General features: G+C 39.5%; 1 protein-coding gene across 8 annotated transcripts in view; it reads right to left on the reverse strand.

The window, feature by feature from the left end:
* The window catches only part of Grip1 (glutamate receptor interacting protein 1), a 379314-nt gene that overhangs the window by 95433 nt on the left and 267011 nt on the right, over window positions 1-16870 (reverse strand). For all 8 annotated transcript variants that reach the window (XM_047550564.1, XM_047550567.1, XM_047550566.1 and 5 more), the window contains exons 8-9: window positions 6064-6211; window positions 4088-4257 (exon numbers count right to left, since the gene is read on the reverse strand). In XM_047550564.1, coding sequence (XP_047406520.1) covers window positions 4088-4257; window positions 6064-6211 — 318 coding nt within the window. The remainder of the gene's footprint in view (window positions 1-4087; window positions 4258-6063; window positions 6212-16870) is intronic.

The following is a 16870-nucleotide window of genomic DNA, read 5'->3' on the forward strand; positions in this document are numbered from 1 at the left end:
TCCTGCACCCCTGCTCTCCAGGATCCACAACACGGCCAGGGGGAGCTTCTAGAAAGTACTCAGGACACATCATGTCACTCTTGTTTGGAGGGCTTACCTTTACACCCAGAATCCAATGCAGGCCCTGCTTCTTTCTCTCTGTGGCTTCATCTGCATCCCCACCTTCACCATTCACAGTCTCAGTCTCACTGGTCTTAACGCCTGTTCTTAGAACAAGCCAGACCTCCTTCCTGCCTCCAGGCCTTTACCTTGCTATTCTTTCCCCAGTTGTCTGAGCAGCTGGATCCTTCTCACTATTCAGGCCTCAGCTCAGATGCCAAATCCTCAGAGAAGTGGCTGCTGACCTTCCTGGATGAACTAGCAACCTCTCAGATGGTACCCCATTATTGTTTTATATTTTGACTTACTACTGTCTGAAATGGCATTGTTTATATAATACAGTTTTTAATGTTTGCTTTTTTCTACTAGAATTTAAATTCTCAAAGAAGATGAATCTACTCTGCCTGTCTTACTCACTAGATGTATTCTAGAAACTGAACTAGTGCCAGGTACCTACTGATTGATGCGGGAATACATCAATAAATGAATGCTCAGGGGAGCAGGGATAGCAGTCAGAGTGTCCACATCTACACAGCAGCTGCATTTTCTCTTGGATAAAAATGTGCCCCAGGGATGTCCCTAGTGGATTCTCTTTCACCATCCTCATTCTACTTTGGGGTATAAAAGATAACTTTTTAGCAAAAAGCAGTTATCGCTGAGTCTGGCTAATCTACAACCTCAGCTACTCTATTGTATTCTTAACAAAATATTATCCGTGTTTAAAATGGAGTTGGGGGCAGTGAATGGGCTTCAGAATTCTACACCCACCTCTTTTGACCCAGTTCTTAGTTGAATGCTTTGAACATGCCTCAGCATTCATTCAGACTGTCAAGTGCAATTAATAAATCAATGAGACAGGTATTATTGAACACCTGTTGTGTACCCAGCACTGTGTCAATTGTAGGCTGGCTAAATGTAGGTTGTAAACTTTACCTGGACTTTGAACTATTATTAGGGACTGAATCTTCATACACATGAAATAGTTCAGAGACAAAATGATATAAGATGATACCCAAATTGCATGTCATGGATAATGAGTGCAAAAAGTCTTCAAATAATTTAGGACAGAGGAGAGAGTTGTTGTCTCTTCTGAATGTATGCTCCTAATCTACTGCACTTTACAGCGGTGCACTTAATTCTCATGTTATTATGTATTTCAGGAATTCAATAACCAGAGGTTACATTTTTGGCATGCTCTTTCCTTTTGCAAAGCACATGCAGACATGTTCTCTTATTTCGTTGTTCAAGAACGGCAGCCTGTTTCCAGTGAGTCCTCACTATATTCCAGGCACTATGCTGAGAAATTTTCAGGGATTATCTCAGATAATGTCCATCCCATTCCCATGAGACAGGTATTATAACTCCTATTTTACAGATGAAGAACCTGATGTGAAGAAGAGTTGGGAAGCTTGCTTAAAGTCCCAAGTGGTGGAGCCAGCATTAAAGCTCTGGAAGTCTGCTCTGGAGTCCCTGCCCTCAGCCACCACACTCTACTGCATCTTCTTCCTACGGATGTCCTAAAGACCTTGTTCCAGAGAAGTAAACAGCAAGTTTATGTCATGGTGGCATCACTGCTGCAGTCTTAAGAGGTGGATAACATGGAAGCCGCTGTCCTCTGCTTTCCTCTCTAATTATATCCCCTTGCCCCGCCCAGGATGTTTGAGAGAGTGGGTAACAGCTGCTCTGGTGGCTGCCCCTGGAGTCCAATGGAATGTTCTCCTTGTACTGAATGTAACAAATTTAGTGATTTTGGCCATTTTCTTTTCCAAAGTCTCAGTTTCCTCTCATCATTATGTTCCCCAAAGATCCTCCATGGGAATACTTATTAACCTAATTGAAAACTCACTTTTGTCAGCTTCTTTAATATGGATGACTCTACCAGCACAGGCACCACTAATCTCTTATTCCAAGTCTATATCCATTTCTACCTTGCCCTGAAAACACTGTGGTGAAAGGTTTGTTGCTAACAAACTTTGAGAAATGTATCTCCATCTACCTGTGGGATGGGAGACCCGCTGTTTTGGCATCAGAGGTCTTGAAACAATAACCAGAACGTTCTTGTAGAAAAAAGGCTGAAACTACATAAAACTTGACTAATACAAAAACAGAAGTTTGAAAACTGCAAACACCACAAAAATTTTCTTATACTATTTTTCCTTTTTGACTATGATTTAATTAAGTTTGGGAGTTGGCATTTATTTCCTTTTGGAAATGCAAGTCTGATTTTGATGTTAAGTGTGGGGGAGATGCCTATATGTTAGGTAAGAAAGAAGGTGAATGACTTTTGGCAAAAGCCAATGATGGGATCAGAAGTATAAGCTGGAGTCAACTAAACCATCAGCTTCCTGCCTCCGGATATAAATATCAGATTTTCCACAGTAAAGAAAAAAAATGTGCTCTGGGTCCTCACATTTTAGTATCTATGTTCATCTTTTTAATTTGTCTTAACAAGGAGGTAACACTACTTGATATTTTAAGAGTTGGAAACTAGTTGAGCCATTTATGATTTGTGTACAGGACAAATCAAAGTAAAATAAATGAGTTCACAAAAGACAATAGCATTTTAAGAGAGTCTGTTACACATTTCTGATTACAGAATGGAGCAAGCAAAACACTATGCTTAGCACGCACTGCCCAGCGCACACTCTTACACTGTATGCTCCAAATCCAGTGCAAGTTAAGATTTGCTTCTAAGAAATTGAAGCAATTTTAGTGATCTCTCATCTCAGCCTGTTTTCAGGAAAGGCCCATTGGGGCTTCTGGTAGGAAAGGTGTGCATGCCATGAACTTCACCTTCGTATAGTTCCTTAGCATCTCTAGTCAAATGATGCTGATTTTCTTTTCTTAACCTGCCTATGCTGCATCATATCTCTACTCCGATGTGTAAAATTAAAATCTGATAAGGGTAATGTTGTACTAGAGATTTTCATTAGCTCCAGGGCTGTCTAAGCTCCATTTAATTAAAAAGGTTGCATCCAGCTGACTCATTCGGTATGAAAATTATCTAGTTTTTTTTTTCTTTTTTCACTGCAGAGAAGTGCAGCACATTTTAGAAGTTGGGAAACACATAATACAAATGACCTCTGCATAAGCAAAATTTCAATTCTCAAGAAAATGTGCTCTCTTTAAATAGACAGAAATGTGTTCTCCCCCTTTTAGGCCAATGCTAGTGAGACCCCTTCCTTCAAGGAATAAATAAAGAAAGCACTGGCTTAAGGAACAGGCAGGAGGAGTTGGGACAAAGAACTCACTGGAGATCCTGACTTCATTTGATTTGGGGCTCAAAGTCCCTTTTCTTGCACCAAGTTTCTTTTGGAAGTGCACGGGTAGATGGTATTTAAATACTCTGAAAACATAATGGTGAACTCTAAGACAGTGAAAATGCAGATCCCCCTCAGCTGAACCTTTTTATTGAATAAAGGGAGTCAAGTATTGATTGTCCTAATCAAGATGTGTGATCAGAAAGGTTGTTCTCTCTCCTAAGAAAAACACCACTGGAGTAAATAGCAAAATATATAGGAACTCAGCCCTTCTTACCACTGCGACTCCCTACCAAATACATGAAGAGTTTGGTATTATTAGGTATTTTATTTTAAAAAGCGAGTTTTACTATTTGCCTTTATTATCTTTCATGTAGACTGGAAATTCAATATGAATACTTTGATATGGAAGTCAAATTATTCCCCTCCTTACCACACCCAATTTGTACCCAAGACAATTTCTTAAAAATATCAAATAGCACTAGCCTGAAAATTCTATTTCAAACAGTGTTTCTTTCTTCAATGTTGGGATTTCCAGTGAATTACAAAGTTGCTTGAAATAAAAGAGATTTGGAAGAGGAAGTGGAGTACGCAAAGATAACCTGTTGTTTTGAAAAGAAGTGACAGAGGCAGAATTGAACTCAGTGTCTTTCTGCTTTCTAACTCTCTGGAGGAAGCCACAACTCCAAGACTAAGATAAAGAGATTTATCCAGATGGATCCTCTCACCGTGGTCGGGTCCCTTCAGAGCCAGGCGGGTCTGATGATGGGGAAGGATCTCTAACTTGACCAGGTCGGTAGTGTTTGCCAGGAACTGAGTCGCTTCCGCCAGCGTGCAGTACTCCATGCTGGTGCCATCAATGGACAGGATGTGGTCCCCCACGTGAAGCGCACCACATCTACGGGAAGGAGAAACACTGGGTACCATGAAGCGTCTTCCTCTTTGGAATACGACTTTCATGTCCTTCATAGTTAGAGTTTCACACAGTTTTCATTTACTTAAAAAAAAAAAAAAAAGGAAAAGTTTGAGTGTTATAGGAAATACCATCTGTCAAATTATAAGCACCTTGGATGTGAATAGGAATGTAAAGTCTTGTAGAGAATGTAGAAAAATGCAAAGGAATGTTATTTTTTTTCTCTTGTCCTTCTTTAAAAAAAATTATTTGGGGATGGTGATGCTGGATGTTGTGAAGTGAGCAAGAGGACAGTGAAGCGCAGGGAGAATTTTCCCCTTGACTTTTTCTGTTTCTTCCTCCTACGATTTTCTATCTATAAACCCAAGTTGGTTAACATTAAGAATCTGGAGACAGGACTCTCAGAATTGGAAAAGGGTCTTTTTTTTATGTGTGAATGAGAATAACTTGGGGAGCTTCAATTACTACTTCCTCAGAATTCCTTCATACAAGCTCTCAGATCGCCATTTCTTTCTTACTGGGCTTTCTTTTGTTATTCTGGAGTTAAACATTTATTAGTACAAAAGCTCTCAATGACAATGGAAATTATTCAGGATCAAGTGAGTAATAAAACCAGGCCTGCTTGGTGAGTCAAGGGGAAAGCTGGGGGCGGGGCTACTGCTACGTGTCGCTGAACTCAGGGGACTGGCTACTGGATGAGTGGAGAAAAGCAAACACAGCAGTCAGCATCCCGACGTACCAGTCAAGTGGACAGCTCCTTAAACTGGTTACCCCCTGCGGAATGGGAAGAAACAGAGGGAGATGATTAAAGCATCCTACACCATTGGACTGGAGAACACCCCTGGATCAATGGCTGCCACAAAGGACTGCACGTTAGGGTACGACTACAGTGGAGCCGTAGACTGACCACCAGTGGGGGCTGCTGCAGGACCCTGTGTAGCTCGCGGACTTCCAGACAGGGCCAGGGCACGTGGAAAAAAGGGTTGGAAACACAGGGGAGACTGGTGTGAGTTGTCTACTTCTCAAGATTTCAAGTTATCCCTGGCATCTAAAATGTTATTCCATGTTGATTTACTTGAAGTGCTTCTGCTACAGGAGATGAGGACTTTCTTACCAGGAGTTATACAAGAACTGATTAGGTGGGAAGACAATCTTTTTTCCCCTGCCCTTTTTACAAGTCTAAACTATTTATTAGGAAAATAAGTTTGATTTTTACTATGACACTGGAATGAATGATGTTTTAAGAGACCCTGGAAAGTTGTAAACTCAAGACTAATTACTATGGTAGTCTCAGACTTGTCTTTAAAGATCATATTCTTTTAAAAATGCTATTTTATTTATTTAAGGAAAAAAGGAATACAATTTATGGTAGTGGAATTTAATTGATAACAATTCAGGAAAACCTGTGACTTCTTTACTCTGGGCTTAATAAACAGCAGGTCAGCTACCCTACATCAGGAACAGACAATTACCCTAGGGCGCAACAAGAAAAGTTACTTGTTTACTTGTTTGCTTGACCTTTTTTTTTTTTCTTATTGCTAAAGGGCACTCCAAACATTTGGATGAAGTCACACTACATCCTGGGGTGGTCAACAGTGTGGGTAAATTTTTAAGTCCCACACATTAACTTGTTTTCCTACCTTAAACTTTTATAAACTGACAAGAGAGCTGCTTTTTACTGTGTATGTGTATGTGTGTTACATTTGTGTGTGTGTGCTTGTGTGTATATATGTATAATTTTTAAAAATACATATGCAATTTTGAAAGGTAGGCACTTTTTATGATACTCACCTATCTGCAATGCTTGCAGATTTGATTTTGTCTATGACAATGACCTGTTTGTTACAGCACATCGAGGTAGTTAGGGCAACCCCAAGGCTGGCACCAGGAGTTTTGGCAACTTCAACTAGTAATGGCCCAGATGCTGTTGCCACAGAATCTGTCAAAGAACAAATTTCAGAATTAAACAAAACAAAACAAAACAAGATAAAACAAATAAGCAAACAGAAATAAGACAGAAAATATTTAGTCTGATGTCAGCCTGTTAATTTTATCACTGAAACTCAGGTTTTCTTCCACATAATGTCTCCACAACCAGGGGGACCCAAGGGTACCTCTTGGGGCCCCTGTTCCATCGGCTTCCATCATAGCTGTATGTGCTGGTGTAAATCTCTTCAATTAGCTTTTAAGCATCTTGCTGGCTAGGGTAATGCCTTATATATCTTTATGTCCTCCACATTGCTTGGCACAGTGCCAGACACATACAATGTCTCTCAATAAATGTTTTATAAATTAACTAATTAACTCAATAATTATCTGGCACCTACTGTAAATAAATGGATGGATGGAAGGAAGGGTGGATGGATGGACAGATGGGGTTGATGGAGAAAGGATGGATTAAAAAAAGAGGAAGGAAGAAAAGGAGGAAGGTAGGAAGGAAGAAAGAAGAATGAACGGCTGGATAGATGAATGATGGATTGATGGGTTGATGAATGAATGGATGGATGATGTCTGTAATTTGTCAAATAGCAGGGACAGGTAAACTAAGTGGCATATTTAAATCTTTGGATCTTTCCCTGTCCTGAGTCTGACTTAGGATCACTTCCCCTTTAGGAGTGACTTCACATGCTTCAGTTTTGGCTTGGAACACTCTTCAACTCCTGCTCACTCTTGGGAAATCTGTATAAGCAACAACTCCTGTGGGACACTTCTCCAACACATGGTTGCTGAGATGTTTTACACGTGTGTTCTTGCAACCTGCTCTAATCTTTCTCTTTTAGCATACACCTCAAAGTTTCATCATGGCCAGTTTGGATTTGCCTCTGTCCTCTGCCAGACTGTAAGCTTGTTCTGAAGACAGAGATTATAGCCTGTCAATCACAGCATTTGCAGTGCCTGGCACAGTGATTAGCACATAGGTATGCAGTGAATAGGTGTTGAACGAACGTGTGAACCTGAGAACACTCTTGATGTCACTTAAAGCACAGAAGAGGCAGGGACAGAGCTCTGGACCTGAAGTTAAATGCCTGCATTTAATTCTTATTTTCACAATATTTGGGTCATGATTCCTTAGACAAGTTGCTAAAACTTTCTAAGCCTGACTACTTACCTATAAGCAGTACTTTTCCATGCTGCTTATTATAATTGTGTCAATGTATACTTAAAGCACTTCGCTATGCACATAAAAGATTATTGATATATTATGACATCCAACATTTGAGTCATCTCAGTTTTTACGACTGCATGCTGGTCTGTAATATTTTTCTGATTTTCTGCTGCTCTCTTGTTTGAGACTTGATCAATCACTTTTGTTGTTCCACAAGTGTATCTTCATCAAGACACCACTCAGAACAGTGAACTGAGAAACCAGTGCTTCTATGACTGAAGTTCAGGGGTTTGTACTTATTCATAAAGCTGAAGGGTTCATGTGAGAAAGCCATTTTCAGTTTGAGTGAAATGAGATATTTCTTAAATAAGGTAAAATGAGAACATCCATGCCAACAACATGCATCATATTCCTGCACTAAGAATTCTTATAGATATCACGTTTCCTAAACGATCATTAATAACCAAAAAACTTAGTATTGAAAAATGGTGAAGAGAACATTAGGCCTTGAATCTTCCTGTCAATTCCAGGGCAGAGTCTCATTAATGACAGGAGGAGCCAGCAGTCTTAGTCTACCAAGTGTGCCTTTTTGGTTCTCAGGTGTCATAGATATTTACCCCAGAGCCCATGGTTAATTTGCCCATATTCCTAACTCTTTGGGGGCTACTACTGTCTAGTTTGACTCAGCTTGCTATATTAATTCCCCTGGTCTCCCTGATATCATTCTAGGGCTCTTGACAATATCCTCCTTTTCTCTCCCCTTGTCCTTCATTTCCAGAATTGTTTCTGTTCAGATATTCACTTGGTCATGATGCTACCCAGGGCCCCCCTTACTTTCACCTTGGAGTTTTTAATGAGCGGCCCCCATGCTATATGCAGCAGTGGATTGAACCTCATATAGCTCATTGTCCCCTCCGACCCCAGTTGAGAATTCTGCTCAATACCACCTCACTAGGGTGGTTGATTCTGCCCACCCCTCAATTCTAACAACAAAGATCTGCTGCTGAGTCAGTGTCCATGCCTCTAGTTCCACTCCAAAGTTGTCTTGTTCCTTGAGCATGCTCCCTAGCAACCGCTATTCCTGCTCTGGTCAAATCCAGCACAACACTCTGACTATTTAGGGCCCTTTATCATATTATCTTTCTAGGACTTTAGGATGAGAAACTTTTATTTCTCAATTTCCTATAGTCTTATTGGATTTTAATAGGTAGGTTTGTGGGATGACAATCACTTATGCTTTTTCTCTTGGTTTTGTCATGTCCGAAGATAAATTTATTTTGCTTAACAGATGAGAATAATAGCTTCCATGTTACTTATACCTTAATCTCTTAATCTTTATGCTTGATGTCACAATAACATCGAGTTATATGTATAATGTATACAGTATATATGAAACATAATGAATTTTATGTTTATTTTTGGATACTATCCCTGATATCTCTCATTAAGTATATGCGAATATTCCAGAATCTAAAATCAATCCCAAACCTAAGACCCTAGTGGTCCCAAGCATTATGGGTAAGAGAGTCATCCTGTATCATGGTGAAATATCAGAGTTTCAAAAGAGGTTATTAGGATATTCAAAAATTGTTTAAATATAAATTCTAAAATTATTATTTTTTTCCTGGCCTACCATTGTGTCTAAGTACGGAAACTTGTATTCTTGTATGATTCTCATGCTCCAATTAGAGTGAAGAATTAATATTAAATTTTTCTTTTGGAAAGAAATGAGGAACAGGGATACCAGGAAGTTGAGGATTAGGGAACCAGACCTTTGCACTGTACAGTCAGAGGGGAGGGAAGTCACCCACAGCTGCTCTGCCGTGCCTCAGTGACTGGAAGCTGGAGCAGCAGTCCTTTATTGAGTAGTATTTTTCTTATTTAGGCTTTAAAGGAACAAGTGCATTTGGGGGAAGAGAATGTGCAATTCATGAGTCTTTTAAATTTTAAAGTAGAAAACTTCAAAATTCTGAGACAAGAAAGATTTGAAGTCATGGTTGAGGGAAGAGGCAGTGCGGCTTAGGACTGGGGGGCTGGAGGAAGTCCTTTCTCTACCACCAGCTTGACATCATCTCCTTTTACCTCATCTCTTCATGTATAAGATGAGGAGGTATCTGACTCAGTGAGTCCGCAAAGAAACAGTGGTGATGACAGGCTAGTCGGAGAAAATTAAGGAAGGCTAATCACCTGCATAAAATACACAGCAGCTAGAATGGAAACCCCCAATCCTGCTAATGAACAGAAGAGGTGACGTGCTAGATAAAAAAGTGATTTTAGACAACTGATGTTTATGAAGGCGGCATGAAAAACTTAAAAATTTTTAAAATTTTGATGACTGCAATAACATCCCTTAAAGACTGATTTGAGCTGGGCATGGTGGCACACTCCTGTAATCCAAGTGACCCTGGAGGCTGAGGTGGGAGGATGGAGAGTTCAAAGCCAGCTTCAGCAAAGGCAAGGCACTAAGCAACTCAGTAAGACCCTGTCTCTAAATAAAATACAAAATAGGGCTGGGGATGTGGCTCAGTGGTCGAGTGCCCCTGAGTTCATTCCCTGGTACCCACCCCTCCCCAAGAAAAAAAAATACTGACTGGAAGGATGGTCCCAAATCTTTATATAAAGATTATATTTATATAATAATATAAAATTTTCACATTCAGGAGTTTCCAGGACACAACAACTTTCTAACAAGATTATATCATAGAGGTTTTAATTAGAAAAACGTGGTGAGGAGGGGAGGGTGCTTATCTCATATAAGGATCATCCTCAGGAGCCTGCAGTTCCACTCGCCCTGATCATGGTAGAATCTGTGTCCAGCACACATCTGCCTCTGAACTCCCACTGCCACTGGAACAATTTTTTGGTTTGATAGGCAGGACAGACCCACGTTCAACTGAAGGGCAAGTTCACCCATCCCATTGCTGCTTCTCCCAGTTCCCTTCTGTGTTAACAGCCCACATTGTCCCTCATCGTGCAAACCAGAAGCTCCAGAGCCACTCCCAACTCCATTTTTTCTTTCATTCCCACTCATTCCTTTTGATTCTACTTCCTAACTGCTTTCTTCATTTTTAGATTCCAACTCGATGATCACTATTTTAGCCCAAGTAACCACTGTTTTTTATCTCAACATCCTCTCATGCCCTCTACCTTTTCCCAGTCCAGAGTGGTGTTTTAAAAAGTGACGACTATTCCACCATGCTAATGCCATGCTTAAACATTTCAACAGCTGTCCTGGCAACAGGGTGAAAGTTCTAATGTGGTCTATAAGGACCTTCATGCTCTGGTTCCTGCTTCTCCTATCAGTTCTGTTTTCCTCCATTCTGTTGTCCTCTCAGCTCTAGGTCCCTACTCCTCTTTTGATTCTTCAGAAATTCTATAAGCCAGGTGTGGTGGCATATGCCTGTAATTCCAGCTACTCAGGAGGCTGAGACAGGAGGATTGCAAGCTCAAGGTCATCCTGAGACACTTAGAGAGACTCTGTCTCAAAATAAAAGGTCTACAGATGTAGCTCAGTGGTTGAGCACCCCTGGGTTCCATCCACAGTAACACACCCCCCCCCCCACACAAACATGCACAAATGCCATGGGCACTTCTGCCTCGAGTTCTTTATATATACTATTCTCTCCACCCAGAATGTTCCAGCTCTTCCCCCGTGCCCTCCTTCACATGCTTCATCACCACGGTTCTGCTCAAATGTCACATCCTCAGGGATTCCTGCCTTGAAGTGAAAACCACAATAACCTGCCTATTATAAACTTTCATAAGACCTGTACTTTTCCGTTATAGCACTCATAATACATGCAATTTGATAATTAATTCTGTAACTAGCTGTCAGTTAATTGTTCCTTGATTAAAAATGTAAGCTCACGCAGCAGGGATTGTGTATGTTCTGCTCATGACTGTGATGCTCCACAATGTCTAAACAGAATAGGTGCCCAGTGATATTTGTTAATGCAATGAGTTAAAGAATGAACACCTATTATGTTCTTCAAGCCTCTATGTTAATGATATTCATACAAAAATTTAAGTCATGTTCTTTTGCTTGATACAGTTCTCAGAGTATTTGGGATCATGTTAATTCCATGCTTAAACCCTTTCAATGACTGTTCTTGCAACAGGATGCATATATGTACCTTGATGACATTGGTGTATGGAGGGATATGTTTTATTTTGTCTAACTTCTAATCCTACATAAAGAACTCCCTCTAATTCATCATAACTTCAGATTGTGAACTACTTGAATTTATTGGATAGCTCAAGCATTAGCACAAAGGGCTTTGAAGGAAAGGTAGCCCCACCTTCTTCCAGATGAAAAATGAACTAATTAGTCATTCTTCCTCCATATAGGGACACTAACACATCTGGAAAAAGATAAGTAAATACCACATCTTCAGGATATTGAGCTCTTAAAAGAGGCCGAAATCACTCAGGGATTGGCGTGGAGGACCTGCATCTTAAAATCATGAAGAGACGTGAAGGCACTGGAAGGCGGAGTGAGGGCATTGCCTGACCTCAGGAGAATCTACCGAGCCAGGTTATCTGCAGAGGACTCTAAGCAAGTCATGTTGACTAACAGCTGAACACAACCAGGGGATGGAGAATGCTTGTTTAAGTCAGGGTCCTGGCAAGAAACAGACGACATATTCAAATCAAGACAATATGAGGTGAATTTAGTAAGGGAACTATTTAGAAAGGAGTGGAATGGTAACAGGGAAACTACAAGGAATAGTACAGTTCTCTGGGGCTAGAAGCCATAGGGCACCAGACACTACTAAGCCTGGAAAGGCAAAGAACAGACATGTTAGTGGAATGGGGATTCAGAAAGGACTAAGTAGCAAGGGCTACCTGACATGAGCTGGGACCTTCAGTCAAGGGATGCAGCCAATCCCAGGGAATTCACAGGGAAGAAGCCAGGGAAAATACTCGACAACATTGCCCTCCCTTCAGCTGATCTGCAGCCATGATTTTGTGTTAGCCAAACATAACTGGAAGCAAGTTATCTTTCCACATACATCTTGGATCTTCTTGCTTTAAGCAAAATATGTAATATAAAGAATTGCCCAGGAACAAGAAAAGCCCATAAATGCCTTATCCACAAGGGTTAATTACAGGTGCTTCAACTGAACTACAAGAATTACTCTGAACCTTAAGTAAATCTGTAGATACAGAAAGTGTATTAGTAGCTGCCAGAAACTGGGGGAGAGGGGAAATGACTACTTAATGGGTATAAGTTTTCCTTTTGGGATAATAAAAATGTTTTGAAACTAGACAGAGGTGACGTCTACCCAATATTGTAAATGTACTAAATGCCTTTGAATTGTAAACTTGACAATGGTTAGTATACTATAAGAATTTTGCTTCAATAAAAAGAAATGACTCTGAACTTCCAGGCAACCAAGACAATAAAAGAAACATGTTCAATTATGTAGTTCCCACTTTGGGGAAGGAGAAAGTCTATCAGTTCCTATGGCGGAAATAAAGATCCTTCTAGCGAGGAACTCTAAAAAATATGTCCTCTGTGGGGTTTTACACATAGATATTGGTAAAGGATAATGGCTAACGTCCTCACCACATTTTCATACCAGGATGCAGAGGTGGTTCCAATGGTTGTTCCTGGATCATAGTTGAGGCACAAGAGTAGAAAGCAATTCAGTGATGGTGTCTATAGAACGGGACAAGCTGATGTGTTGGTCAACTTTAAAGACACATCCTAGAGTAGACCTGCTGAATATCTCTCTAGAAATCTTTGCTAGATATTAATCTTTTCTCTCACTTAGGTTTCTTTTTTTTTAATTGTTCGATTTATATCATAAACAAATGGGGTACAACTTGTTTCTCTGGTTGTACATGAAGTAGAGGCGTACCATTTGTGTAATCATACATTTACATAGGATAATGGTGTTTGATTCATTCTGTTATTTTTCCCTTCCCCCCACCCCTCCCACTCCTCTTTTCCCTCTATACAGTCCCTCCTTCCTCCATTCTTGCCTCCCTCCACCCCCATTGTGTATCATCATCCGCTTATCAGTGAGATCATTTGCCCTTTGTTTTTTTGAGATTGGCTTATCTCACTTAGCATGATATTCTCCAATTTCATCCATTTGCTTGCAGATGCCATGATTTTATTATTCTTTATAGCTGAGTAATATTCTATTGTGTGTGTATATATATATATATATACCACAGTTTCTTTATCCATTCATCCATTGAAGGGCATCTAGGTTGGTTCCACAATCTGGCTATTGTGAATTGAGCAGCTATGAACATTGATGTGGCTGTATCTCTGTAGTATGCTGATTTTAAGTCCTTTGGGTATAGATCTAGGAGTGGAATAGCTGGGTCAAATGGTGGTTCCATTCCAAGTTTTCTAAGGAATCTCCACACTGCTTTCCAGAGTGCTGCACTAATTTGCAACCCCACCAGCAATGTATGAGTGTACCTTTTTCCCCATATCCTCGCCAACACCTATTATTGCTAGTATTCTTGATAATCGCCATTCTAATTGGGGTGAGATGGAATCTTAGGGTAGTTTTGATTTGCATTTCTCTTATTACTAGAGATTCACTTAGGTTTCTAACAGTAGCTAGGTATTAGACAATTCCAGAAGGTCCCCCATGATTAGGCTCTGGTATTATAGCATTTTATATAGGTGACTAGAACCAGATCCATACACTTTGGACATTAGATGAATCAGTGGCAGCATAATATACTACAAGAAGGCTGGAGAAGCCTAAGCAGATTCTTGCCAGAGTAGAAGGCCACCCAGTCCATAGCCCCACAAAAATGGCCTTTCTAAGACTGCAGGTTATGTTGTCATTCATGCAACAACATGAATTTAAAGAATACATTTATTGAGTGCCAACTATATGTCAGGCACATCAGATGGTATTGGGATTCAAAGATGAAAATTTATTATCCCTTCCTTCTAGAAACTCTTTGGAATCCCATGCCAAGAAGGTTTGTGTGTGTGTGTGTGTGTGTGTGTGTGTGTATGTAAAACTCCTGGATTCTACTATAAAAATATATTCTGTTGAATGTCATGAACATTCTAGTTACATTTTGTCCTTTTAACTGTAAGATCCATAGTTTTTGAAAGCCTTCCCATTCCTTCCCTGCCCTGCTCAGTAAAATTTTTAATAAGTATGGTCAAAGTGCTCATTAAAAAAATGGATTATCTACTAGGATATGATATCAAGGTTTCTAGGAATATTACTTGAGTATGTCAGAAGATCCACAGAAGGTGGCTAATGCTACCTATCCATAAGGTTTATAGAAAGACAGTTGTTATTACCAACTAAGAATGGCAAGCATCAAACAAATGGCAGAGATAGTTGAGCAAGATGAGCTGGCATGGTTGGCAAGAGCTTATTAGATGAGATAGAATTTAATCTGAATGTTTCTCAGTTGACTTTATTTTAATGGGCCCTAGGTAATCCACAAAACTATTTTAGCAAGAACGATTTTCCAGCAATACCCACATGGCAGTTACTTTCTGCCTCACAGAAGGGAATCTACAAATGTTAACGTTTAATTGATCATTAGCCTTGTCTGGCAATTGCTTTTCATAATAAATGTTTCCCCACAACAACTTGAGAAGCTCATACTACCTTGTGGGGCTCAGCCTATTTCCCTCTCTGTCACACAATTCCATGCACAGAGAGCATTATGGTGGCTAGGAGTCCAAAGCTCTGACTTGATTCCAACATGTCTAATAAGAAGCTGGGAAAAAATAAATATAAGTGGATAAATGAGACACTCTTAGTTAAGAAGGTGCAAGAGGAAAAAAATGGAGTGTGTCAAAATGAGAAAAATAAATAGAAGAAAAGTCAGGAAGAAATAATCAAAAGCCCATTCCTAAATAGATGATTAGTTCATCCAGCTGAAATGGAGCACAGTTGAAAAACATGGATCATGCAGATATAAATTATTCATGGCTAAAGGCATCTCAGTCATTAAGATATTTACTCCAAAAGTAAAACCCTTGCACGCTGTGTTGATTTATGGGCTACATAATTACATGAGATACACTGATGACTGTTTGCATGGGAAACACTCTGGATTTTTTATTTTGTTAATCAGTTTTCCCACTTCTAAGCCCTGCATTTCAATGAGTGTAAGGCTTGATTAGAACCTCCTGGGGGTAGCAGAAAGACTGTACGTGGTAAATCAGCTTTGTCTACCTTGTATTCCTACAGATAAAAAGTACCTATTGGGGACTTTTCAACTTACTGTTAGTCAAAAATACTTTTATTAAAGCTATCATATTAAGTAATGCTTCTAATAATTTTTAGCCTTTTCAGATAAGCAAAACTCCAATAAAATTTTAATTGCTAATTTCTTTTATTTTTGTCTATTAAAATGTAGTATTTAACAAATACTTAGGCTGAAGTGCATCTTCAGGCTCGAATGAGCTTTATCTTAAATCCTAGCTTTTCAAGCTTGTTAAAGGAGACAACAGGAACATTTATTGTATTGTAAGAGTCAAAGCAAGTGAAACTCATAGCACATTTGAGTTTTATACAGCATGATTAGTGACTGACCCCCATTCTCTGCAACAGGCTCATCCCAGTAATTTCATTAACTTTGGAATAACCTGATCCCCCATTTCACATTTTTTTTGGTATATTGCTTGTTAGTTTATAGTATTTTTAAAAAATTTTAATTGAAATGTAGAAACACAGAAAATGCATAAAATCATAAATTAAAATTTGATAAAACTGAACACAGCTGTGTAACCATTCCCAGACCTAGAAATAGAACTTCAACATCAAATTCAGCACTATGTACTCCTTTAAACCATCCCCCCACTCAAGGCTAACCATTAGCCTGACTTAGAATAGGTTAGGCTGCTGACACCAGTAGTTCAAAAACTACTTAGCTTGGCTTCTTTTGCTCAATATTACATTTGTGAAATTCATGCATATCGTTGGGGTAGTTTTAGTTTATTCTCATTGCTGTATGGTATTGCATGGGGGCAATTATGCACTATTTATTTACTATTTAGGTATTTTCTGGTTTTTGGCTATTATGGATATTTTTGCCAGGATATGCTAGTAGGTCTTTTGGTCAACACGGGTATGCATTTTTGTGGGAGCTGTAAGTGGAAGTGGATTGACTGGGTCATAGGGTAGGAATATTTTCTGCTTCTAAAGATACTGTCAGAGTTTTCCAAAAGAATTTGTATGAATTTATCTTCCCTCTAGCAGGGAATGAGATTTCTAGTTGTTCCATGTGTTGCCACCTCTGGCTATGGTGGGGCTTTTCCACTGGAGCCATTCAGCTGAGCGAGTAGTGGCATTTCACGGTCATTTTTCAGTTTGCATTTCCCAGATGACTAAGGTAGTTGAGCGGTTTTTTATATACTTATTGGTCATTTGAATATCATTGTTGGTAGATTGTCTAAGAATTTTCCCCGGTTTTCTATTAAGTTGTTTGGCATATTGCTTTGTGAGAATTTAAAAAACATAGTCTGCTATGAGTCATTGTTGGATA

Source organism: Sciurus carolinensis, chromosome 4 (assembly GCF_902686445.1).
Source record: "Sciurus carolinensis chromosome 4, mSciCar1.2, whole genome shotgun sequence".
Taxonomy (NCBI): domain Eukaryota; kingdom Metazoa; phylum Chordata; class Mammalia; order Rodentia; family Sciuridae; genus Sciurus; species Sciurus carolinensis.